The sequence below is a fragment of the Ascaphus truei genome, chromosome 3, assembly GCF_040206685.1.
Source record: "Ascaphus truei isolate aAscTru1 chromosome 3, aAscTru1.hap1, whole genome shotgun sequence".
Taxonomy (NCBI): Eukaryota; Metazoa; Chordata; class Amphibia; order Anura; family Ascaphidae; genus Ascaphus; species Ascaphus truei.
In genome coordinates this window covers 24,665,861-24,691,789 of record NC_134485.1, presented here as the reverse complement: position 1 = coordinate 24,691,789, position 25,929 = coordinate 24,665,861, and the positions used below count along the sequence as shown (strand labels likewise).

Genomic DNA, 25,929 nt, shown 5'->3' with positions numbered 1-25,929 from the left:
AAAACTTATATTTCAGAGCCCCACTAAAGAATCATTGAAGATGAATACAGTTCCTGAAACTGAATCTGGGGCTGAGTTTGCAGGAGAAGAAGATCCTATTTTCCCCCCTCTTAAGTCAGAAGATAGTGGAATTGGTCTGAGCGTATCGTCTCCGGAGCTCTCTGAACACCTGCGCGTGCCCAGGGTGTGTCCAGAGAAGGGGGATGTCTGGAAGAAAGGAGGCAGCATGCAGAAGACCCTGCACTGCATCCAGGAATTGGTGGCCAACTTTGCCAGCAAGCAACTGTTTGGGATTCAGCTGCAGCCACAGATCAATGGGAGAAGCTCACCGGCGAACGTGGTGAAAGAGGAGAAGGAAGGGAGTACGAAGAAGAGGGGGTCATGGGAAGCCAAACAGATCACTGCGCCCCAGTTCAAACAGATGCTGACGGACTTCTTCACTCCTCGAGCGCCCCTAATAAAGCAGAAGGGTGGTAAGCCCGACTATTCTCAGGCACACACCCCGAGCGAAAAAGTGGATAAAGGAGCAGATGAGGAGTGGGACATTGACCGCTTCATGCAGAACATGGGAGAAATGACAGAGGATTGCAGGGAAGCCTTTGCTGCCGCTTGTCACTTTTTGCTCGACTGTGCCACCTTCCCGGTTTACCTTTCAGAAGAGGAGACGGAACAGTTGTATGCCACCCTCTTTCAGGTGCCTGGTAAGTATGAAGCTCTGTTACACCAGCAGTGCCATTTGGTCTAAGTGAGCTTGTAAATCCTGACAAAGTAAACACAAGAACTTAGAAGGGCTCTGGGATAAGCTGGGGGAAAGTTGCCGGAACAGAGGATCCCACCTTTGTGCCACTATACCTTCCCCTAACTACTGGCAATAAGGACAGTGGTAGAAATTGTAGTAGGCTAAGGGGAAACGTGAGTCTTAATAAAAAAAAGCTAAGATCAACATGTTTTATTCACCTATTTATCATCTTTACTTGCACTAGAATTTATTTCTGAAACCCGCTTTTGGATTGCAGAAGTTTAATCATTATTCTTCTGTGCAGTATTCTTTTTATTTATTTATTTATTTATTTATTTGTAACCAATCATCAACCAAATGTCCTAGCCAACAATTTCCCCATATATATTGTAAAGGAAGTATTAACCCTCCACCAAGTCTAATTGTCATAGCTTAGTGGCCATTCATTTTGTAGTCGGTTGTTAACCACGCGATCATTGCTTTGCAATGTACTGTACGTGATACCCCCTTCGGCCATCTAGGTTTGCGTACTAAACAGTGTAGGATTTTAACCAAGTAAGTTTTCTTTTTGTTTCCTTTATATAAGGCTCCGGAGATGCGGTCTTCCCCCTGTGGTTTAAGTCCCTTATGACAATTTGCTGTTGTGTGAAAGACTGCTACATTCAGAACGTAGCTATTTCCACTCTGCTTGAAGTCATCAACCACTCCCAGTCCCTGTCTCTCGTAATGGACGATCGCATGAAGCGCTCCAAGACCTCTGGGTACAGCACTGTGTTTGGAAAATTGCAGATGGTCACCGTTCCTCCTGTTGCACCAGGAGCCCTGAAGCTTGTGGCAGAGAAAACGGACTTTTATCCGGTATGTAAGATCAGGAGACAGAACACGCCTATTCCTTAATATTGGCAATGCTGCCCTTTGAAGTGTGGCTTTGGGGAATAAATTTGAACGGTTGAAATATCCTATAACAGCAGTTACCAACTTTTTTTTACATTGTGTACCACCGGCTACAAATTACTTGTACTGCGATCCCCTAATTAATCTTATTTCCTACTCATCAGACTATTGCTAACAAAGCTGTGTGGCCAGTCCTCAGGCAGTATAGTGTCCTGAGCTTGTGGGGGGAGCACACGGTTTATAAGACCCCAAACTGCTCCTCGGTGTGCAGAACAGCAGAGGTGATATGAAGCGGTCAATCACTGCGGGAGCTTCCAAAGTCACACCCCACAATGCCTTGCTGCTGTGGATGCAGTGCATTGTTTGGAGCAACGTTGGAAGCTCCTCCTGTAATTGACAACTATACCACCCACACCCAGGTGCAGTTTGGGGGCTTTCGAAGTGCGCAGTCCCCACACGGGCTCAGGAACCCACTAGACTGCTGGGATCTGCCAGTGCACTTTTTGTGGTGATTCCCTTGCAGACACATCACAAACTCCCTGTTGGAAATCACTTTCCTGCAGCATGTGTGTTCTGTGGAGCCCTGGGGGTCGCCAGAATATTCCCAGAGGTTCCATAACAATACAAATTCAGTAATCACAGACACTGTAATTGTGGCGACTGAAGTAAAATACGATCACTCTAGTTATCATTATTTGGGGGAAATAGTGCCACAAGAGTATAATAATGTCATTTTAGATACGGTTACACTTATTATACTTCAATTTTCTGTAAGACTTTGAAACATCTGCACCGTTCATATTTATAGAACTGTAGCTTATTAGTGAGTTTCAGTGTAAAAAGTGCATTTGGTTGCCTGAACAAATGCAGTGAAATGAGCAGGAGCAGGCAGCTGCAATTACATTAGCAGGGGCAGACAGCTTCCATGATATTAGGGCTGGAGCACACACCGCGCTGCGCTTTTGTGTGCACGCGCGTCCGTCACGACCCCGGGCGGCCAATAGTAGTGTTCATTGTTGAGACTACCATTGACTGCGAAGCGCGGTGGCGTCGCTGCTGGAGTCTTTCCAAACTGTGATTCCAGGCTGCAGCAGCGCAACGTCAGTTTCAGCAGCCAATCAATGTCCAGACGTTTCCATTGATTGGCTGCGGAAATTGGGACGGGGGACGGGACTACAGCAAATGATTACAGCAATAACAGAAACACTAGAAAAATCCCTGATTCCAATGTCTCTCAAAAAGGGTCAAAGTTTAACTTTCTGAGACTTTGTATGTTGAGTTTTTCTCACCGGTGTGAGCAAGGGCAACGGTGAACTGATAACATGCAAATGAGATGTGTACATGAGGGAGGAGACACAATGCTCAGAGCTGCAATAATACAATATAGATCTCTAATAGAGGGGTCACCAGCTGCTCACACCCCCGGCCCCCGCCGCTCACACCCCAGGTCCCCGCCGCTCACACCCCCGGTCCCCGCCGCTCACACCCCCGGTCCCTGCCGCTCGCACCCCCGGTCCCTGCCGCTCACACCCCCGGTCCCTGCCGCTCACACCCCCGGTGTCCGCCGCTCACACCCCCGGTGTCCGCCGCTCACACCCCCGGTGTCCGCCGCTCACACCCCCGGTGTCCGCCGCTCACACCCCCGGCCCCCGCCGCTCACACCCCCGGCCCCCGCCGCTCACACCCCCGGCCCCCGCCGCTCACACCCCCGGCCCCCGCCGCTCACACCCCCGGTCCCCGCCGCTCACACCCCCGGTCCCCGCCGCTCACACCCCCGGTCCCCGCCGCTCACACCCCCGGTCCCCGCCGCTCACACCCCCGGTCCCCGCCGCTCACACCCCCGGTCCCCGCCGCTCACACCCCCGGCCCCCGCCGCTCACACCCCCGGTCCCTGCCGCTCACACCCCCGGTCCCCGCTGCTCACACCCCGGTCCCCGCTGCTCACACCCTCCGGCTTCCTGCTCCCTCAGGGTAGGAGGCTCAGCGCGTCACGTGGGGGCGTGGTGTGTCGGATCTTTCCTTCTGCTGGGAATGATCACACATCGCCCAGCAGACGGAGGCGCGCGCAGCGTCGCAGCGTCACAAAGCCACAAGTGTGCTCCAGCCCGAAGTGTAGCAGGGGCAGACTGCTGCAATGAAATTATTAGCCAGACAGCCTAAGCACCACAAAGGTTTTTCTCTGGGTATATTGGCCCACGGGCGGCTAGTTGAAGAGCTCTGTTGTACTGCTTTGGATGTGTGAACACTGCGTAAGTTGGGTTCACAAGGTTTACGTATCCCAGGTTTGCAGAACATGCTGCTTAACACAACTGAATTCCCCACCAGAGAGTGGCCCATGTGCTGTGGAATCAGCTGAACATGAAGACCAGGGAACACCACATCACCTGCGTGGAGCTTTTCTACAGGCTGCACTGCCTGGCACCGTCTGCAAATATCTGCGAAGAGATCATCTGCCTGACTCTGCTGGACAATGATAAAGTAAGAGTTGGCTTTCACTCGGTGGTGTCCTAGGCAATTACGCTCAGTACCTCTACTGACTAGGATGTTATTTAGGGAAGTAAATCTGCATACGGGCAGTCCTCGTGTTACAAAGAATGGCTTATCCAACACTCATCCAGCAATGCATACCTACAGTATGTTCATTTTAACAACGCCATAACGGCTTATCCAACGCTCTTACAACATTTTGCAAAGTTGTTTATGTATATAATATATCTATTATATATTATGTTATATTATATATATAATACAGTATATACTGTACACTATAATTTTTGTGTGTGCTGCATATCTTATTGCCCGAGTAAAATATTTGGTGTATTTTAGTGTTAAAAATGCCTTCAGGAACGGAACCTTTCATTTAAACAGTGTTCCTATGGGAAAACGTGTTTCGCTTTAAGACGTTTCGCTATCCAACGCCATTTTGAGTAACGCATTGTGTCGGATAACCGAGGAACGCCTGTACTTACTAGTAAAACTTAAATCCACTGTGATTCTTTTGTGTGTTCGTGTCCATATAGCTCCTTTCACTGCCAAAGCTCTTCAACACACGTTCTTACATTTTTCTTTTGGGGATGTGTTTTGTGTATTTTGCCTTTTGTTATATGCAGTAATTTGAATGTATTTTCTCTACGGGATATTTATTTTAAAATTGACCCTTTAGTTTTTCAATCAATTTACTACTAGATTTCGAGGTATGTTTATCCAGACAATTTTGGATTATGGAATGAATGTCTCTCTTTTAGTTCTATATCTACTATGCCCACATCGTTTTAATATTTACTCTTTATAATTACTTTTAGTACTGTAACTTGATTAAATTCAAGGTTAAAACAAAACATGAATTCACATTTGTCCGATATGTTGGCTAACATTTTATAGATTATTTGGAACAAAGACTTATTAAGCCCAAAGGCTTCTGTTTATTTAAAAGCTACATGTTAGATTTGCAAGTAGACATTGCAAGTTTTAAAAGGGAACAAAATAGAAATGTGGGCGTTCCCTGATGCATTTATTCACCTTTTGTTACCTTCTTGGCATAGAAAACGTACACGGTATACAGTAGCTGTTGTATTTTTGTTAACAGGTGACGAGACTGGAGGCGCTGTTCCGGTTCTCTGTGATTTGGCACCTGACGCGGGAAATCCAAGGCAGCAGAGTCACGTCCCATAACCGATCTTTTGATAGGTGACTGAGATACTTGGGAGTTCCTATAAGGACTAGCTGTATAATCTCATAAATTGTAATGTTACTTCAGCGATTAAATACTACAACATAATGTTCCCATTCACAAGGTGTTACAGTATCTCTGTTCTGAGCAGCTAGATAGTGGAGTTTTATTCATTTGCTTTAATACCACCCTATTTTGTTATAGGTGCCATTCCTCTTAGGACCAAGGCAGTGCAGAAGATATGTATACTGGCACAGCTGTATGGATCTGTTTATAAGCCGTCGAGTTTAGTTCCTGTATTTTCTTCCTTTTTTTTATGTTGGCAATAGTACTCTGACAATGAGCCAAGTGACATTAGTAATATCTCTGGCTACATCTTGTGAAATGCAGATATGAACTGCCTCTTGCAGTACAGACACCCTTTGTCTTGTCACAGTTGCAGACGCAGTTTTCCCTCAAGGAAACTGCAGCTGAAATGCAGCCTGACCACAGCCAGATCGCGGACTCCCCGGGGCCCAAAAACTCAGTAGACTAATTGCCCATAAGGATTTAAACCACTAGGTGGTCCCATTCAGAAGCCGGGACCACCACTGTGTTAATCCTGATGAGAAATTTCCCCCTGCGCTTGGCTGTGATCAGGCCATGCTTGGGTCGCAGTCCACCCACTCCAAATGCAGGGCAGGGTGGAAATTCATCTGGCTGCATCTGTATCATTTGGTCATTGGTGGGTAAAGTACCAGCGAGGCAATCCATAGGGTGTCATTAGAAGTGCTCAAAGCCTGCAATATGAATGCATTTCACTGGATGTAGCCAGAGATATTACCAATGTCACCTGGCTCATTGTCCGAGTACTAATGCCGCTACTCCATGAACAATTACATTAACATTATCCCCAGATCTGTGTGTCATCCGGTGAAAGAAATCAGCGTAGTTAGGCACAGGAAAATCCCCCAGTTCTGAGCAGATTAAAGGAAAAAAAGAATCTCTAACAGCGTATATATTGTTGCCTTAATAACGGAGTGGAAAAAAAGAATCCACTGCTTCACAAAATGCCACGGAGAAAATGCCTTGATTAAGTGTTTGGAAGACATGCATTGTCATGTACCGCACACCTGTGAGCACGTGACCTGCATATGGGACAAGGGTTAATACACAGCTCGCTAGCTGGCCCACTTTTCACCTTCGCAAAAGTCTCAAATGGACAATCTCTCCCCTCAATCCGTCCCCATATACCATCTGTCACAAACAGCACACAAGTGAGTACGTGACTTAATATGTAACCAGGGTTAATACACATGGCTACTCTAGCCAACTCAACTTTCTCCTGCACAAGGTACTTTCAATTACTTCATATTAACCCCTTACTCGTTTGCAATCATATCTGTACGCTTCAGCCATCCAATAAATCATTTTAAAATATGTCATATATATCTGCCAGGGTCTCATGCCCCTGTTTATTTTAGAAAAAGACTATGCACTTAACACACACATCTGTTGTAGCAAATTGTATTCGGAAATGTAAATACTCTCTCCAGAGCGTGAGACAGTTCATTCAGAGCTCCAAAGCATCATTTATTAAAGAATTGTTTAAAATATACAGCACCGACATTGTTTATTGCACTAAATCACGACGGCACGCCGAGATCTACCCCAGCTGCCGCCAGTAACAACCGCGCGCCGCCGCGTTTCCCCCACGCACCCCCCCTCCACTTCGCGCGCAATTTACCTCCCTTCCCGACACCGTACCCGGCTCCTGCTCTGCCCCTCTGCTTCCCCGCACCCCCGCTTACCTTCATTTGATCTCCAGGGGTGTCGGGGAAGCCTGGGGAAGACGGGGAAGCCGGGCGCGCATGTTACTGTGACGTCACAGTGCGCCGCCACGCGCCGCGGCTACCCGCTTCCCAGCCGCATGGAGCCGGCGGCTTTTGCTTCAATAAGCAATGTCGCTACTGTATATAAAAATACAGTGCTTCAGATTACAGAAAAAGATAATTGCAAGAACATACAATTTCAGTAAAATACAAAACAGTTTCTTAAAATAACAGGATAAAACAGAAATTCCTATACAATACTTTGCCAAAGGTGCCATAGGTTTTCCCCAGAGAGGTCACTGGCATAGAAATGCAAGAATTCACATGTTTGGTCCAAAACACACCTCTGTTAAATTCTGGTTCTATAACTCCAGGGCAATACCTATATACCATGCTTTCCCCATTGATGCAACATAAGCCCACCCCTGTCGTAAATCAACTGTTAGTAAACTATCAACCACTATTGACATTTAAAAAGTTTTGCCTCAATATATAAACACACTCATAATTTCCTTTCTCTGATACTTAGACACACGCGAGTCATATTAATAGTCAGGCGATTACAACGGACGAACAAGACTTAATTATGATCGTCTTGCTCCTAAATTCGAGTGACAAAATTGATATCTGTCCTTGGCACCTTTTACCCATATAATGTGTGGTATGGTTTGATTTGTCTTTTTTGCCACGATTACAGATATGCACCTGTTATTATGCAGAATAGAAGATGTCACACGATATCTTCATTTTTAACAAAGTCACTCTTTCAAGCACCAAATTGATTAAAAGATGTAATATCTCATGTTGGTATCATGACATGCGTGATCTCTACATGTTGTTACTGTTTCCAGGTCTCTGTTTGTGGTACTCGACAGCTTAAACTGTTCCGACGGGGCTATTGGTGCAGCCGCACAGGGCTGGTTGATCCGCGCTCTCTCCTTGAACGATGTTGCAAGAATTCTTGAACCGGTCTTGTTGCTCCTGCTCCATCCGAAGACCCAGCGCACCTCTATCCACTGTATCAAACAGAAAAACTCATCAGGTAGGGCATATGCATCAACAACATCTTAATTTATTCCTCTATAAAAGTACGGTTAAAAACAAATCGTCACTTTATCTTGTTGGTACAATTAGAGCGAGAATCACAAAGTCCCAGGAATTTGACAGGAGGTCTCCAGTTTAGTGTTTACTTCAAACAATGATTTTTTTGCACTGTATTGGGAACAAAAACCCTATTGTCAAAACCCCTTATGTGAAAAGCACTGTTCTTTGTCAGCTATTTGTGATGCATAAGTTTTGTGTTGTACACACAATCTCTGCAGGCAAAACAGATACCAATAAGATATTTTTGTTGTAATTTTTTTTTCCCCCCAGAAGAATTCCACTACTGGTTAAGGAAGAAGAGAACTTGTCTCAAGGAGTCTCAAGGAATCCATGAGTTTCCTGAAAACGGTTCTGAAGACAATTTCTTACTAAGTCAGTTTAATACGGTGGACAGGGATGCTATTTGGGCTGAAGTAGAGAAGGATCCTGAGAAGATGAAAAATGAGTGGAGAGAAAATATTTCTTCTAGTTTCATTGAGCCTTCACTTTATGGGGACGATGAACAAGATGACAGTGAACATACAGAATCAGCAGATACCAGCACTGGGCAGAATGATAGTGAAAATACTTCTTCATTCTCTCCCTACTCTCTTGACCCGAGCAATGAGCAAAGTGGTGGTGGGGATGATGCAGGTGGACAGGGGAGTTTGAAACACATCGGCCAAACAAATATGTCTTATGTGGATGCCCCCAGACAAAGCACGTTGTTAAATCTGGTACGCACTGAATCTGATGTAACACAGACATCTGAATCGCTCTCTAGTGATGATGAAGCAGATTTGGAGCTTCAGGCAATCCGAAGCACCAGACTTTTAAAGCAGCAGAAGGAAAAGGAAGAAGTGATTGAGGCCCTGTTTAAACATATTCTCTTGTACCTACAGCCTTACGATTCCAAGAGGGTATTGTACGCCTTTTCAGTGCTGGAAGCGGTTCTAAAAACCAACCCTAAAGAGTTTATTGAAGCTGTAGCTAGTACTAGCATGGACACCAGCTCCACCGCTCACCTAAACTTAATATATAACCTTCTGGCACGCCACCAGGAAGCCCTTGTTGGCCAGAGTTTTTATGGCAAGCTTCAGACACAGTCCCCATCCATGTGTCCTCATTCGTTATTGATAGAACTTTTGACTTACCTCTGCTTGAGCTTCCTGCGGTCTTATTACCCATGTTACCTAAAGGTCAGCCACAGAGATGTGCTTGGTAACCGAGATGTCCAAGTGAAAAGTGTCGAAGTCTTGATCAGAATGATGTCTCAACTGGCCACAATGGCCAAGTCCTCCGAGGGAAAAAATATCGAATTTATACACAGCTTGCTAGAAAGATGTAAAGTCCAAGAGTTTGTTCTCCTGTCGCTGTCTGCTTCCATGTACACAAGCCAAAAAAAGTACGACCTGGTGTCTGCCGGTGGGCTGAAACATAGTAGTGAGGACAGCCTGTTTGAAGAGCGGGTTACCAATTTTGGTCAGGACCAAATATGGAGCGAGCATCCTCTTCAGATTGAGCTTCTGAAACTCCTACAGGTTCTGATTATTTTAGAACATCACCTGCGGCAGCGGCAAGAAGATCAAGAATCCCAGGCAGAGCTCTCCAAGGAATGGCAGCGGGGGCTCAGCTTTCAGCAGTCCATCAACGCCATGCAGTATGTGCAGTCGCACGCAATAACGTCGCAGGGCTTGTTTGTCTCGGCTGTTGTGAAGGCGCTGCGCCCAGAGTATGGCTACGGCATGCACCCTCCCTGGGTCGCCTTGGTCACATCCTCTTTACCTTATTTTGGCAAATCGTTGGGGTTGACGGTGGCGCCGTTCATTGCACAGATCTGTAAAAACTTGGATGAGCTGGTGAAGCAGTATGAAAATGAGTTTGTAAAGATGAGGTAAGCCCAGCTTCTTTTTTCTTCTTCAGTACCAAAGCTGTGTAATCATTAATCTATTGGCCCAAAGGAACGATTCTCTTAAACATATCCAGTAAATGACATTTCTAAAAAGATTATCATAGCCTGTGTAATGCTTAAATAATATGGACATGTAACAAAAACACTTACTCCTGGATTTATTCGTGAGTGAATTAATCTGTGTTGAAACCCGTTCATTCAATTGCAAATGATAACTAAGTAAGCATTTAAAAAATAGGTGATATTTCTGTGATGATAATGATAATACAGGGCATACAGTACACAGGGTGACCAGTGCAGAATTGCTGTTGTCCTGGGGCTTTAGTTCATTGTTTGTAATGCCCAGGTGCAGATCATGCTGAGGCATTTTTGTTTTAAAGATTTTCTGTGTTCAGCAATGTAACATTTTCTGAAATAAAGTAGCTTTACATTCCGGGGAAAAAAAGTTGAATTAAAGCTGCAGATCAGTCTTTTTTTTTTTTTTTTTATTAATTTTTTTACTTCAATAGTTTCATGTGGGTAATCTCTAATTACCTAAAGAACTGTATAGCTGCAGGTCAATTCGTTCTCCATGTATTGATAGGTGAAATTTGGTGACATAATTAGTGAAGGGATCTGTTTATATTTTGCTTGTCTGTCAGTGGAAGCTAATGAATATTCATGAGCACTCCTGCACTGACATGTGCTAGAGGGAGGGCAGGGCTGACAAAGGGGTGTGCAAGGGCTTGTGACAGGACATGAAGGGGCAGTGCCTCAGCAAATGGCAGTTAAAATAGAATACAAGAAAATTGGTCTTTCAAAGTTTTTTTTTAAAAAACAGAAAATGCTTAAAGTATTATTTCTTACTACAGAACTGATTTATTAAAAAAAAAAAAACACATGCAGGATATTGACTGAACTGCAGCTTTCAACTACCCAGCCAATGAAAAATATTTCCTATTTTTTTTTTTTTTACAATACTGCCGCCTAAAAATCGCAAGAACAATGCGAAAAATCGCCAGCAAAATGCCTGATTCCACAATAAATGGAAGAATTGTAACTGTGGTTTTTTTTTTGCAGCAGCACGGCATCTAAACGAGAGAACATTTCACCAGATTACCCGCTCACTCTTTTGGAAGGACTTACAACAATTGGTCATTTTTGTCTTTTGGAGCACCACACCCAATCAAAAAAGGTATGTTTATTTCATATACTGTTGGCTAAGAAGGAGCTGTCCAAATTGGTGTCATTTTCACACGTTTGTAGTACTGACACGACGCTTACCGCAAAATGAAAGCGACAATCCAAACCTTTTTTTTTTTTTTGGTTACATTAATTTAGATTTTTTTTTCTCTCCATAGGATTGAAGCAGGGGGTCTCTGGATCTGAACCCCATTCATTTCTTCTCCCGGGACCCCCTGCTTCCGGAGATACTTGCCTCCGTAGGGGGTGCCCGTAGCCTCTCCGCTCGGCTAGCAGGGTTCATGTAATGTCAAGAGTTTCAAAGCTCCAGCGCTCTGCGGGCCAATAGGAAGCTGTGACGTCATCCGGTGCTGCTTCCTATTGGCCCATGTGACGCGGGAGCTTTGATACGAGCGCGCTCCAGCGGTCGGACACGGAAGTGTCTGGGTTATCATTCAGCAGAAAGTGGCAACCAGGAGCGTGCCTGTGTTCATTGCGTTGTGGCTATAGACTCCATTCACACCTTTCCCTTTTTGTAACATGGTTCAGCGTAGTGTGTGTGTGTGTTTTTGTGTGTGTTTTTGTGTGTGTGTGTGTTTTTGTGTTTTTGTGTGTGTGTGTGGACTTTGATGTTGTAAAGGGGACCACGGGATGTGGAGAGAAGATGAACATGAGATGTATACTACAATATATAGTAAGAATATGGGGATTGGATTGATACATATGTTACTTTTGATACTTTATAGCAGGGGTGATACTCCTGCGCCCCCCTGCCTGCTCTCCCCCACCCCCCTGCTCGCGCCCACCTCCTTACCATGTCTCCTGCATCAAATGACTCCATGATGTCACGTGACCCCCTGCGTAGCATGGCGACGCCCGAAGCCGCCGGAGACAAGGTAAGGGAAGTTACAGAGTCTTTGCGCGATCCCCCGGGATTTCATTTAAATGCCTTGGGGAAGAGTGCAGGGCATCTGTAAGCGCTGTGTCCCCCTTAGAAAATCTCGCGCACCCCACTTTGCGCACCCCTGTATTATAGTAGGGTATTAATAGTAAAAAGAATAAGTACTTAATGACATCTGTAGGTAAGGATTATGCATTTTGTAAAATTATATGTAGACGTGGAATGTAGGGGTATAACATCTGGAGTGTATAATTATGTGACATTACGTATCAGAAGGATAAAAAGTGTTCGTATGTATAAATGTATTATAAGAAGCAGGGCCCGTGCAAGGGTATTCAGCACCCTACGCAAACCTTCAACCCTGCGCCCAATCCCTGCACACCCCCTAGATCTTTCAGATTTTTTTTTTATATATAGCCCCATTCTCTCACACCCCTCCTCATCCTTTCTCGTCTCACCCCAACTCCCATGCCCCCTCCTTCTCCTCAATCAACTTCCTTCTCCCCTTCCTTTCACCCCCTAGTTCTCCCCTTCCCCTCTCTCCCACCCCCTCCTTCCCTTCCCCTCTCACCCCACCTTCCCCTCCCCTCTCGCCCCCTCCTTCTCTTCCCCTCTCGCCCCCTCCTCCTCTTCCCCTCTCACCCCCTCCTTCTCTTCCTCTCTCACCCCCTCCTTCTCCACCTCCTCCCTCACCTACCTGGCTTAGGAGGAGCAGGGCAGCAGAGGAGGAAGACAGCAAGCGGCGGGAGAGAGGACTGAGGACCACGGGAGCAGAGCAGGGCGATGACGGGGTAGGAGCTGCGCTGTAGCAGCGGCAGACACCGTACGTCAGCGAAGACTTCTGGGTCGGACCGCTGGGAACGGCTCCTGCCCAGCCGTCCTGTGCCGTCCTGTTCCACTCACACAGACCTCTGTCCTCTTCTCCCGCTGCCGCCCACCGTTCTCCTTCTCTGCTGCCCACCTCCTGCCGTTCTCCGTCCTCTACCGCCTGACATTCTCCTCTGTCCTCTTCTCTTCTCCCGCCATCCTCTGCTGCCCTGCTTCGCCGTCCTCCTCCTCCGTACTCTTCTCCAGCTGTCCTCTGCTGCCCTGCTCTGCCGTCCTCCTCCCTTCTCTACTCCCGCCGCCCACCATCTTTCTCCTGTACTGCCATGCTCTGCTCCTGCCGTCCTCCTCTCCCACCGCCTGACATCCTTCTCTGTCCTCTTCTCCCGCTGCTGCCTGATGTTCTCCTCCTCCGTCCTCGTCGGCTAGTGGTAGCACTGGCCCTGATGAGAAAAAAGGTTAAAATCACAAGTTTACATGTCACTATTTATTTGCAAATTGCTCCAACTTCCTGTTGCCTCCGTATAACAACATGTAGGAATAACGCATGATCTTCTTGAGCGTCTGAAGTAGTTTTTTTTGTATGAAACACAAAGAATTCAAAGGCTTAGATTTGTTGCACATAGATCTCCTCAGGATTGCAGACATTTGTTTGGGATCTGATCTTATTATATGTAACAGTAAAGCACATTTGAGGCATGGTTAGTTGTCCGACACCCACAAGTGTACGATTCCAGCAGTTGAATGTGCTTGAGGTCGACCCATAACACTCTTCATGAAGCCTTTAGTAACGAAATGCACCTGCTCGCAATTACAGCACTTTGCAACACACCCGCATGGTTCCTCAGATGAAACGTATTTGTTTTAAGCAACCCTCTTAATTTTGGTGCTGGTTTTAGTCTTCAGCTGATCCTGCTCACCTGAAGAACGCGCGGAATTCCCTTCTGGAAGAGCTGCCACGAATCGTCAACACCATGTCTCTTCTCTGGAGTGTGATAGTCAAGCAAGAGAGGGAAAAGAGGCCTTTGGATCTGCTTGGGACCATGAAAGGATCATCTTCAGTTTATTTCAAAACCACTAAAGTAAGAAGGCCCTGACCTGCTTTTTTACTTTCAGACACCCCTCTTCACCTTGCCATGGTTCAAGAATGTAACTTCCTGTCAGTGTAGCTATCTGTCGATCTCAATGTCTTGTAGAGCGCATACGTAGAGCGAACCCTGTTCCTGTGCTCAGTGTAAGGCACGTAAGAATGTTACTGGTGCAATTCCATTACGTTTGACACAGTTCAGATGGCGGTATAATGGCACCTCACACCTAGGAGATTCAATCTGAGTTAAATAAGTTAAATATCTGAGTTTTTTTTCCTCTTCATTGTGTGATCATTTAAAGGACTGCTTGCGCGTTTGAGAGCATTTTAGATTGTACGAGATGAAAAGCCATCATTGCATGTACCCTGCATCTGTGTTTCAACTGTTAATCGGAATCCTTGATTTCATGTGTCACATGCATGTCAAACACAGCAAGGGGGCCCTGTCATACACTATTCCTGATTAGGGTTATCTGGAATCATACAGATGTAGCAAAGAAGACTGTTTTAGGCACCGGGGTGAGCCGCAGGACCGCGATTTCCCCCCCCCCCCCCCCGGAGGATTATCACTGGAGGGGTCCGATCTGAAAGCATGGTGGACCCCGCAGCGCGACCGCGACCGCGACAGACTGTCTCCGGAGCCGCAGATTTCACCTTTTTTAACCGGCACATCTCACTACATCTGTACGTTTGCGAGCACAGCTGTGATTCATACCAGCCTGCTCCAGAGCGGCACTGGCATGGTGACAGTCACAGAGCACAGAGATAGACTTCATCCACAGTGTGTTCATCATACGATTTGAAATGAGCCTCCATTCATGTGCCTAGAGCAGAGGTTCCCATACAGCCCTCCAGAACCCCAAACAGTGCAGGCTTTAAGTATACCCTTGCTTGAGCACAGGTGGTTCAGCCAAAAGGATTGCACTGGAGTTGGGCACCTCCCTGAGGACTGGGCTTGGGAATTGCTGGTCTAGAGTCAATTGCATTTTGACCCCTGAATATAATTTTTGTTTAGAAAAATTATATTTACTTTCTTACTTGTTGTATGGTAGAAGAACAAAAATAAGATTTTTGGCACCAACCAATAGTGGGTCCAAAAAGGAAGTGAATAAAAAATGCTTTATTGGTCCATGGTTAAACTGATATTAGATGGCATAGTGGAGAGAACTTATCAGATATTATGTTAGTTGCCTTAGTGCTTTAAGAACTCTGTGGACGGACGTTCACAGAGGTACACACTTAGGAGGCTTTATAATGTGAAATTTATTGTGCCTGTTCCTTTTCATCAGGAAAGTATCCAAACACGGGGGGGAACAAAGCTTCCATTCACTTGGGAGTATTTCTAGTGAAATCCTATGCAATTAGTTCACATCTCCTATTAGTTAAGCAGTTCTCGCAACCCCAAAACATATAGCATGAACATAAGAAAATAAGCAGTCTCTTAAGAATAAAAGTCTTATCTGTTTCTTGGAGGGAAAATCTTCTCATTGTCCCTGCTTCAGCTCCCTTGTCTCCAGGGTTGGTCAGCATACAGGTTTAGAAGTTTTCCCTGTGTCTTGAAAGCCGCTCTGCTATCTCTTTGGCAGAGCTCAAGACCAGTGTGTCTCTAAGTTCAGGTCAGGTGTCAGCTAAAGAGTTCTCACTTCCTGTTTGAACAGACAGGCTTTTGTAAGCCATCTCAATCAGGCAGGTGGTGTTTAGTAATTAACTACCAGAAGTTAACCACCACACTGCTAGATTAAAGGCACATTACTGAACAGGGATAAGTCCCCTGTTACACACTCTTATGTACATACTATTGAGGGTGGAAGATGGGGACTTAAACACTGAATGTGTTTGTATGGGCATCTGTATAAACGTCCACAATTATACACACCCTTCTTCACGGGGCGTGTATGTGCTTCATCTCTTAGAATTTGTCTCACGCATTAGTGCATGAGGCTTAATACTCACTAACAAAATATCTGGTAAGTGCTTCACTAAGCCATCTAGGATCAGATCAATCTGGCATAGAATACATGCTATATAGATCATATAGCTTGCTAGTATCTAGTATTTTGCAGTATTACTACTGCTGCAATTATTAGGAATCCATCACACTTTATAGGCTTGTATGTAGCTGTAGTGTGAAATCCTTTAGCAATTAGTGCCTAATATGTTTTAACCTTATTTCTGTTTGAATTCTTTCCTGTCTATTATTATCATCAATAATACATTTAATTAAAATAGGTAGAGTGCTTTTTATAGGGATTATTTTCTTGTTTGGTGATATGTAATGTTTATTCCTTGAGCACCCCCTCTAGTAAGTTAATAATTTTAGGCTGATCGATTTCCATCCTTTTGTGTCCATGTTGTAAATTGAGCAAAACAATTCTGATTACTTCTCTTTGGGGTTTTTTTTGCCAGACATTGAAACAGAAAATCCTAGACTTTCTGAACCCACTGACGGCACATCTGGGAGTCCAGCTCATTGCAGCAGTTGCAGCCGTGTGGAAAAGGAAGAGATTTAACAAGAGCCAAAGTAAAGCGAAGGTAAATGTAGCTCATGGGAGATGGTGCCCATTACTGGCTGTGGTCAAGGAGATATTGAGAAGTAGATGTTAAGGCAACGTTAACACTTTATTAAGTGTTGCGTGTAAAGAACAAGAACACACATATATATCGCAGCGTTACTGATTTAGGGAGATGGAGGAGGAGTCCTTTCCCGTTTATCGGCAAGGCCGATCGCGCCTGGCACTCCACGGGGGCGCGGAACGCGACCTCATGCGAACAAGCTTTAAAAAAAAGGTCCATGGTGTGCTAGACCCCATGATGTTGGTGGCTATGTCTTTGGGGGACTCACAAAGGGTTAAAATACAACAAGATCTGTACTATTACTAATGCTATTAAAAACTACTTGAAGCAAATTGATAAACGAAATAAAACATTGCTCACTTAAGAATAAATCTAAATGGGGAACCCCAGAAGATGTCGCTGTGTCGGTGAAACAGCCGTAGGGAAAGTCTCTCCGTCTAAGGCATGTAATATAGTGCGCACGCATCAATTATAATCGACTGTGTTTAAACCTGACGTTCTATACTTCCGTACGGCAGTGAGCGTTCACCCGGCAGATCGGAGGAAAGACATGAAAATTGTCTTTTCGCGCTGCTGCCGGTGCACATCACGCTCTTTTAGCCAATCACAGTGAGGCTCCAATTACTTTGTATTTTGCGCAGAAGGGTCAGCGAGTTGTATGCAGCGAATGAGGACAGAGTTAAAGATGATTAAAACAATAAGCCCATAAAAGAGAGAACGCTGCTGGATCTTTGATTATAACTGGTGGAGAAGTAATATGGTTTATATGCAATAAAGAAATTAGAGAGAAAAAGGAGGAAAGGAGTCATTTGTAAGGTCAGCAATGTTGTTCTTCACCTTCATAAAGAATGCCTTATTTACTAATATAATTATATGCAACTATAACGACCTTACTTTTTCTTCATACTTTCACCTTCAGCTATTTTGGATACAGGTTGTGTGAAGCTGGTGTGACGTCATGGCCACGCCCACCTGTCGCTCACAGCACAGACCTGTACACACACAGTGTGAATCACGTGCACAAGCATTAGCACACGTGCGCACATGCGCGAGCGCGCCAACTATAAAACAAGCCTAAGGCTGCTTTTATAGTACTGGCTACAGCGACGTAGCAAGTACATGCAGTCCATCGCGGGTGCCCATGGTGGGCACTACCGCGACGGATGACGTCACGCGGTCGCGATTGCTGGTAGTCAAAGGATTTTGACTTCAGCAATCGCCGTGTGACATCAGCAACACGTGAGTGGTTCAGCCAACGAGGGCAAACCGCTCACGCCTCCGCCATGTCCCCCAGTCGCCCTCTCGTCTCCTGCACCAGGGTGCAGGAAACGCTATAGGGACGGCTGACGTCACGCGGTCGCATCGCCGTAGCCCTAACTATAAACACAGCCTAACAAGACATCTGTTTGAAGGGCAAGTTATTACCAGGGTAGCATAGTTTAAGTGTGCTTGCAGGACGTTCTCCCTCTGGTATGTGGCAGTAATTCACTAAAATTGACAGGGGATTGGCAGCCTACAGAGAATTATAGACTAGCAGAACACTCTCTCCCCCTGAGCAGATTCAGTAACTCTCGCAAAAGACACTGCACTATTAGGGACTTTGCCAGCTTAAAACAAATGAGGTACTAAAGCACCTCAGAATCATACTGCCAATTTCCCCTGCTGCCTTTACTTTGTCAGTTCAATACTTGTTGCAAACTCTGCATGCAGGCAGTGCTTTATGCCTATACCCAGTGTTCGACAAACCTATACATTTGCTCGCCCCGGGCGAGTGGATTTAACTCGTGGCGAGCTCCTATTGGCCCAAGCAGCACACGTTTGGTACTAGGTGGCGAGTAGATTTTTTTGTGTGGCGAGTAGATTTTGTGGTGATTTGTTGACCACTGCCTATACCTATTGTGGCAATAATACCAATAAGGTATCTAATGGCATTTTAGCATAGAGACACATATGCTCCTGGTGTCTGCCTGTTAAAAATCAGGTATTTGTTCATTTGATAAAAACCCTATTATATGGATGAGCAATTCTATATACTGCCAGTAAACAACCATCTATTCATATATGGGGTGTTTTTGTCACCTTATGAAAGGCTATTAATGATGTAAATTTAGACCAACCAATAGTAAGGCATTGCAGTTATATACTGTTTTTCTTTGCCTTAAGCAGCCGGCATAGAGCAATTTCCTATCTACCCTAGGGCTCTATGCTCACACGAAGCTATCACTAATAAGTGACACCTATTAAGGGTCAGACCCTTCTGCTGCAAATTTCCTACAGGCAAATACATGCTCTTTGCCAAACACACGCTGCAATTTTTAATATGTTTTTTTTATGTCACATTGATTTATATTGCTTTATTAGACGACACCCTTTATAATCTGTAATCTGATTGATACGTTATATATAACATAGCACAAAAAAGGGGGGAGTTCCCAGCACACAACAAAAGTAATAGATCAATGGGAATATCCCAAATCAATTTAATATATGTAACAAAAGAGAAAACAAAACAAAGAATTAAATGGCACACTGCTGTAGAGTATCACAAACCGAATGCACTAAAGAGATAATAAGTCGCCCACAGAGTCAAGGGTATCGGATGGGGAGGGGAAACACAGGGTAGGGAGGGGTAGACATAAGGAAAACCAAGGGGTATGGGGGGAGGGGGGGAACGACAAAAAAACAGGGGAATCAAGGGGGGCAACGTTTCAGGGAGTGAACCCCTTCCTCAGGCCCGTTCCCAACGGTCACAGTGACCAGAGGCACTTCCCTTTTACACCCGGTGTATACACCAAAATCCCTAAAAAGCAATGGATACAATCCCCCAAGTAGGAATCCTGTTAAAGTGAAGCACGCTCAGGCAAAGTTCCTGAGTATCTATCAGAGCACGGTGAGTATGGAAAATATAAGTGTTGGCACAGTGCAGCATTCAGTCAGCAATTCAATAGCACAGGTTCCTGGTAAGAGAGAGCATACATATGCCTGTCTGTGCAGTCAGTAAGTATGTAAACAGCCGACAGGCACAAGCCCAGTAAAGTGAGCACATAGTTGCTGGTAGCGAGAGATCCATACCGCAGTTCAACGATGAGGTACAGCATCACGTCAGTTTGTGGCCGGGATATGCCTGAAGATCCCCTGCTCTCTCCTCGTCCTGACCGCACGAGTCACAAGGAGGAGAGAGCAGAGGATCTTCAGGCATATTCCTGCCATCCACTGACGTAATCCTGTACCTTATCGGCTGTACTTTGTGTGCAGCACACACGCCATCGCGCGCAACCATCGGGGACAAAGCCGCACTCCTCCTTTTCCTTCCATTTGCAATGTAATTTTTTGATATATATTTGTCGGTGTGCGCAAGAAATTATATTTTTATTGTCGGAAGCCCAGTCTAAAAAAATTTTTTTCAATTAGGAAGCACATGATCCAGAAGCAGAAGTACTAGTTATCTTTAAGGTTTATAAAGAAGTAAACCATTTAAAATCAAACCACGTGTACGGGTACAGACATTTTATAGAAGGCTTCCTCAAAACAATCAAGCTCTTCAGCAGAGCGCTCAAACTATGTTATCGTTGTGGCTCTTGGCATCATTCCTACGGTATTGAAAATGGGGCAAAATGCTAATAGTAATGCTAAGCTGGTGTGTCATGGTTTCCTACCTGATGTCACATCATCTCCGCCCTGCAGATCCTTCCGGTGCCCAGCGAGTCTCAGCTTAACCTGGTTGACTTGGTATGCTCACTGAAAACCTTGAAGACTGACACCATTTTGCAGCTGGTTAAGGAGGTCGTTAAGAAGCCACCACTGATAAAAAGCGAAGAGGTATTCCTATGTCTGCAGAGAATGGAAATTGAACGGGGTTTCACATTTCATCGCTTTAGTATTTTCAACCATCAACTCCTAAAATCACCACCTCTGTCTACAGACACAAAATAGTTTGTATAACAGCAGGTGTTAAAAATACAAAACTATTAGCACATGCCAGGGTAAAATGTGTCCATGTTTCAAATTATGTCTGTATTTAAAAAATAACAAAACAGAAAAAGACATTATGGAACTATAAAAAGTGATGAGAAGAGGCACCAAATTAATAAACTGGATGACAAATATGACTTATGAGGAGAGGCTAGCTAAATTAAATGTGTTTACCTTAGTAAAGGGGCGTCTAAGGGGGAATATGATAACTATATACAAATATATTCAGGGTCAATACTAGAAGCTACCAAAAGAACAAACATTAAGGTTGGAGGAAAGGAGATTTCACCAGCAACAATGGAAAGGGTTCTTTACAGTAAGGGCAGTTACAATGTGGAACTCATTACTCATGGAGACTGTAATGGCAGATACAATAGATATCTTAAAAAAAGAAAGGCTGGACATCTTTTTAGAAAGGAAAGGCAGGGATATACCAAATAAGTAAACATGGGAAGGAGGTTGATCCAGGGATTAATCTGATTGCCAATATTGGAGTCAGGAAGGAATAAAGGATTTCCCCTTATGAGATATAATAGAATAATGTGTCACTTATGGTTTTTTGTTTGCCTTCGTCTGGATCAAAAGGCTGTAAATACAAATATAGGATAAGTATCTGTGGTCCAAACTTAACATAGGTTGAACTTGATTAGCGTATGTCTTATGCTACACACTACACGTGTATGTATTGCTCGTCCCTATTTGGTTTGGAAAAGTACATCCGTGGCCTATTTTGTATTTCAGTTTGACTATATTACTGTCGGACAGACAGATGGGGATGCAGTTAAGATGATCATATAATGGGAACCGTTTGATATAATAAATAGAATAGGATTTTCCCTCTTTATTTATTTTCCCCCTTCTTGTAGTTCTTCATTTGATCACAGCTTCCTATTCCTGCTCTTCTCCTTAACAGCGTCACCTGAAGTTCCCCTGTATTGGGCATGATTTTTAACAATGCCGGTCCACGTTCAGTGTAATCACATTATGTCAACTTGTTATCTTTATTAGGGGTATGATTATCAAAATGTCATTAACACCCATTCAATGTTATTATTATTTTTTGTCACTTTTTCCAGAAGTCTTCATTGGTTGATATTCCGATGCTGCAGTTCAGCTATGCTTTTATCCAAAGGTAAAAAGGATGTTTCTGCAAATCATGTGTAGCTGCTGTAATTAACAGGGAGCTCATTGAATAATTCATATGTCATTGTTGATTTGATATCTTTCACTCCTCACCTACCAGGAGGGAGTCAACCAAGGGCTGTTTTTAGGAGGGGTGCGAATCGGACAGTAGCCCTGGTCTCTCTATATAGATATAGATATATAGAGAGAGAACCTCAGTGGAGTATATTGATATTAAAAATACAATCTGTCGAAAATATTTTGAGAAAAGCAAAGTACACTTCAACATACTCATCATTAAAAAAAAAAAAACGTTCTTTCCACAATTCTGTATAATGCAACGCATTGCTCGCTGGCGAAACCTTTTATTTGCCCTCGTGTGGTATAAAAACACCTACTGTAAAACAAACAGAAGAAATGTATCGATAAAACAGAGTCCCAATTCTATCCCCATGGAGAGAGATACTGCTGTAAAATCATCGTTAAATGTGGAAATCTCTGTATACAACATGGAGATGTTTAAAGGTACAATCCCACAGAGCCGGCCAGTTCAATTTCTTAGGGGCCTCCGAATTGATAAATGGTTGTCAACCAAGTGTTTTATTTACCCTTCCCCCGTCTTTATAAGAGAACCAATAAAGTTGTCGGGAGGGTTGACTCTGGCTGTACTAGCACTTGCTGATCACGCAGTGACATCACACAAGGGAGCAGCCAGACAACATCAAACCCCTCCCAAGTGTTGATTTAAAAATATTAATAGGTGCCAGCTTAGAATACAAAAAATAGATCAGTTACCCGGGTGAGATTCCATAAGCAGGTCACTGCAATTTGTTTACTTTGGTCCTAGGAGAGATTGCCCTAAAGAAGGCAATCCAAGTGGCTCTACATAAAGCAAACCCTAAGCCGCTGATTAATTTGTTCTCCCATGATCGATCAGCAAAGACCCTGCTTCCCTGTGTCAATCAATTCTTCAGTCAGTGTAACTCAGCAACTACAATGTATTCCTATATTACCACGGTAACACTATCTCTTGTTACCGTTTGATAACCTTGCTCCACCACCTGGTGGAATGGGGGAGGGTGCTGCTTAGGATGAAATTACTATATACAGCAAGGCCCCGCTTTTTGACGATCCGCCGATACGGTGGTGCCGAGAAGGGGGCCGCCATGTCCGCGCATGCGCAGAACGGGCCGGCCAGGGGTCGCTCATGCACGTAATGGAGGGATTTCCTTCTGTCGCGCCATGCGCAGAACGGCACATTGCCGGTCTGCGCATGCGCACCTAACGAAAATCGCCGGTTCCACTTTCCGGCGATTTTCGCTTTTACGGCGGGTATTCAGAACGGAACCCGCCGTATTAGTGGGGGGTAGTAAAGTGTTAGTGCAAGGGAAGTGTCCTAAAACCTGCTGTAGATATCAAAGGATGCTCAGTATATTAAAACTCATACAAAATGGCACTAAATATTATCTAATACAGAACTGATTTATTGTTTTATGTTAAACACGCACACGTCGGATCCTGCTCGGATTGTGTGTGCAGCCTCCATTCATAGTTATACTGGTAACTTCACTGACACGTATCTCGGGGGCCGAGGGGACTCCGGTGCGGAACATAGCGCAGTCCAGCTCTGCAGGACCTACTCCATCACACTGCTCAAATGAAATCGCTGCTTTAAATAGCCATGAAAAATAAGTACTTTACGGAAAGGGCAGTGGATTCAGGGAAGAGCCTCCCAGCAGAGGTGGTAGGGACTAATACAGTAAGAGAATTCAAACATGCTTGGGATAGACATAAGACTGTGCTAAATATGAAAGAAAGCCAGGGATCAAATTGGGTCTGAGGTCTTACAGCAGGTAGGAAAATGGGCAAGTGGGTCAAGTGGTTCTTATCTGGTGTCAAATGCCAGGTTTCCTTCTGTTAGTTAAATAGCAATACTATATCCCCCCGCCACCCTCTTTATTTTCTTCTTTGTATACGTAAAGCGCGTAACAATGTATAATTCTACATTCTTACCTCTACAATCGTTTGGTGCTCCTGTTATACATTTGTCAAAATCCCGATTTGTGTGCCTAACATAATGGCCGCCTTTCAGTTTCAATCAATAATTCAGTCAGTGTAACTCAGCAGCTGCAATGTATCTTGATATTACTAAGGCAACATTATCTGTTGTTACAGTTTACAGCTCAAACTGCTGGGAACATTGGCAACAAATGAGCACAAAACAGGAAAGTGTTACAAAGATCTTGCACTGCTGAGGAGGAGGGCTAAAACCTGCTGTAGAAATCAAAGTATACTTTTAAACGAATTAAAAATGGCACTAAGACTTGAATAATAAACATCTTTTTTTAAATGCAGTAAGTATAATCTAATACTGCAGAGCTGATTTATTTCTTTTGTTTATGTTGATTAGACTATCAGGATCTGACATGCAGGAAAACTTCCAGCCGTTATTGGCATTGCTAAAAGAGTCGGTGCCGTTGAATCTCGCCCCACCGGGGTTTTTCCTGCTTTTAAGGTATGTTTTGCTGATTCTATGGTTTTCCTTTATTTACATTTTACATCTCATCTTAATGTCCCTTTTTGGAGCCGCAAGCTCAATCTACAGCTCATGTTCAGGTCTGCATTAAAATAGCCTTGTTACCATATAAATAATATAGATCATAACTATCCACTTCAAGTGATTTAAAACGTATTTGGCCTAGTAAGTAGAGGGCCAAATGATATTATGTCTCTTGCTACTATTTATATCTTCCAATCTCCATTGCTCACTTGTAGTATCATTAACACAATAGACTGAACTGTGAGAAATGTGCTGACAATTATATTCATAGATTAGAGCAGGTGTGGCCAACTCCAGTCCTCCAACAGTTCAGGTTTTAAGGATAGCCCTGCTTCAGCACTGGTGGCTCAGTCTTAGACTGAGCCAAGTGTGCTGAAGCAGGGATATCCTTAAAACCTGACCTGTTGGTGGCCCTTGAGGACTGGAGTTGAGAATCCCTGGGTTAAAGCAACATGCAAAACAAAATCAACATTTCACTGGGATGCACAGCACACTGTGTGTGTATGTGTGTGTATATGTACATACGCAAAATATATATTGGGCGTATATATATATATATATATATATATATATATATATGCAAAATATGTGGATTTTACATACTTTGCATATAAAATAACATTATTTTAAAGGTGGGTTCTGCAATCGAGAAGATCAAACTTGAACATCTCGCCTTAAATTCTTTCTCACTTTTTTCCTATTTTTTTTTTTTCCATTATCAATGAATGGACTGGATTGAAAACAAAAATAGTAAAGCTCAGCTAACAAAATATACATAGACCGTGACTGACTGTGGATCACACGTTCGAGATCAGCCTCCACTGCCTGTAACCTCTGCAGCTAATCCACTTTTATTCATGCAGCCTTTTCCTTTTTGTACTGTTTGTTCTTTCTGTCAATAAGCAGGAACCTTTAATGGAGCGTGAAAGCATTTAGAGGGCTAATCCTAAGTAATATGCAAAGTAGGACAAGTTAATCACTTTATAATAGGATTAGCTTCCTTAGATGAAATGTAACCACTGCGTGAAAAAATGACCAGATGCTGTGTCATTCTACTCTCATCTGATACCTTTTGTGGTACTATTGTATCTGTTGGGCTAACAGTGGCATCCTAATTACTTTGCAAAAGCCAAAGGAAGTGGGAATCGAAAATGTTCCTGTACGTTCTGTATCCTCTTCTTAATACACCGGTCTCCTAGGTAGCAAAGATTTGAACTATTTCTAATAAGAGACCTTTTGACTTATTCTTATCACAAACTTGGTTAGATAATGGTTGTCAAATCGCTTCAAAAGCATTTGGGCACCATGGGAACAAGAAAAGTGAGCAAAAAAAACCCGGAAACATACTTATAATAGTGTAGGTCTGGAGGTTTTCAACTCCAGTCCTCAAGGGCCAACAACAGGTCAGGTTTTCAGGATATCCCTACTTCAGCACAGGTGGCTCTGTCAAAGCCACCTGTGCTGAAGCAGGGATATCCTGAAAAACCAGACCTGCTGGGGGTGTCTACTGGACTGGAGTTGAGAACCCCGGATGTAGCTGTGAATTATCCGCATATAACACATTAAACATGCCACTGCCGTTTGCTCACTTTGGTACTAGGAATGGTTCCCCCTTTGA

At 44.1% G+C, this 25,929-nt stretch overlaps 1 protein-coding gene across 7 annotated transcripts in view; it reads left to right on the top strand.

The window, feature by feature from the left end:
- Positions 1-25,929, top strand: part of DOP1B (DOP1 leucine zipper like protein B) — a 120,073-nt gene that overhangs the window by 64,352 nt on the left and 29,792 nt on the right. For 4 of the 7 annotated variants that reach the window (XM_075593790.1, XM_075593789.1, XM_075593792.1 and 1 more), the window contains exons 14-25: positions 17-701; positions 1,326-1,597; positions 3,959-4,111; positions 5,220-5,320; positions 7,966-8,156; positions 8,489-10,091; positions 11,169-11,283; positions 13,896-14,078; positions 16,490-16,615; positions 20,342-20,476; positions 21,706-21,761; positions 24,162-24,266. In XM_075593790.1, the coding sequence (XP_075449905.1) occupies positions 17-701; positions 1,326-1,597; positions 3,959-4,111; positions 5,220-5,320; positions 7,966-8,156; positions 8,489-10,091; positions 11,169-11,283; positions 13,896-14,078; positions 16,490-16,615; positions 20,342-20,476; positions 21,706-21,761; positions 24,162-24,266 (3,725 nt within the window). The remainder of the gene's footprint in view (positions 1-16; positions 702-1,325; positions 1,598-3,958; positions 4,112-5,219; positions 5,321-7,965; positions 8,157-8,488; positions 10,092-11,168; positions 11,284-13,895; positions 14,079-16,489; positions 16,616-20,341; positions 20,477-21,705; positions 21,762-24,161; positions 24,267-25,929) is intronic. The other 3 variants (XM_075593796.1, XM_075593794.1, XM_075593795.1) reach the window with 3 other exon arrangements.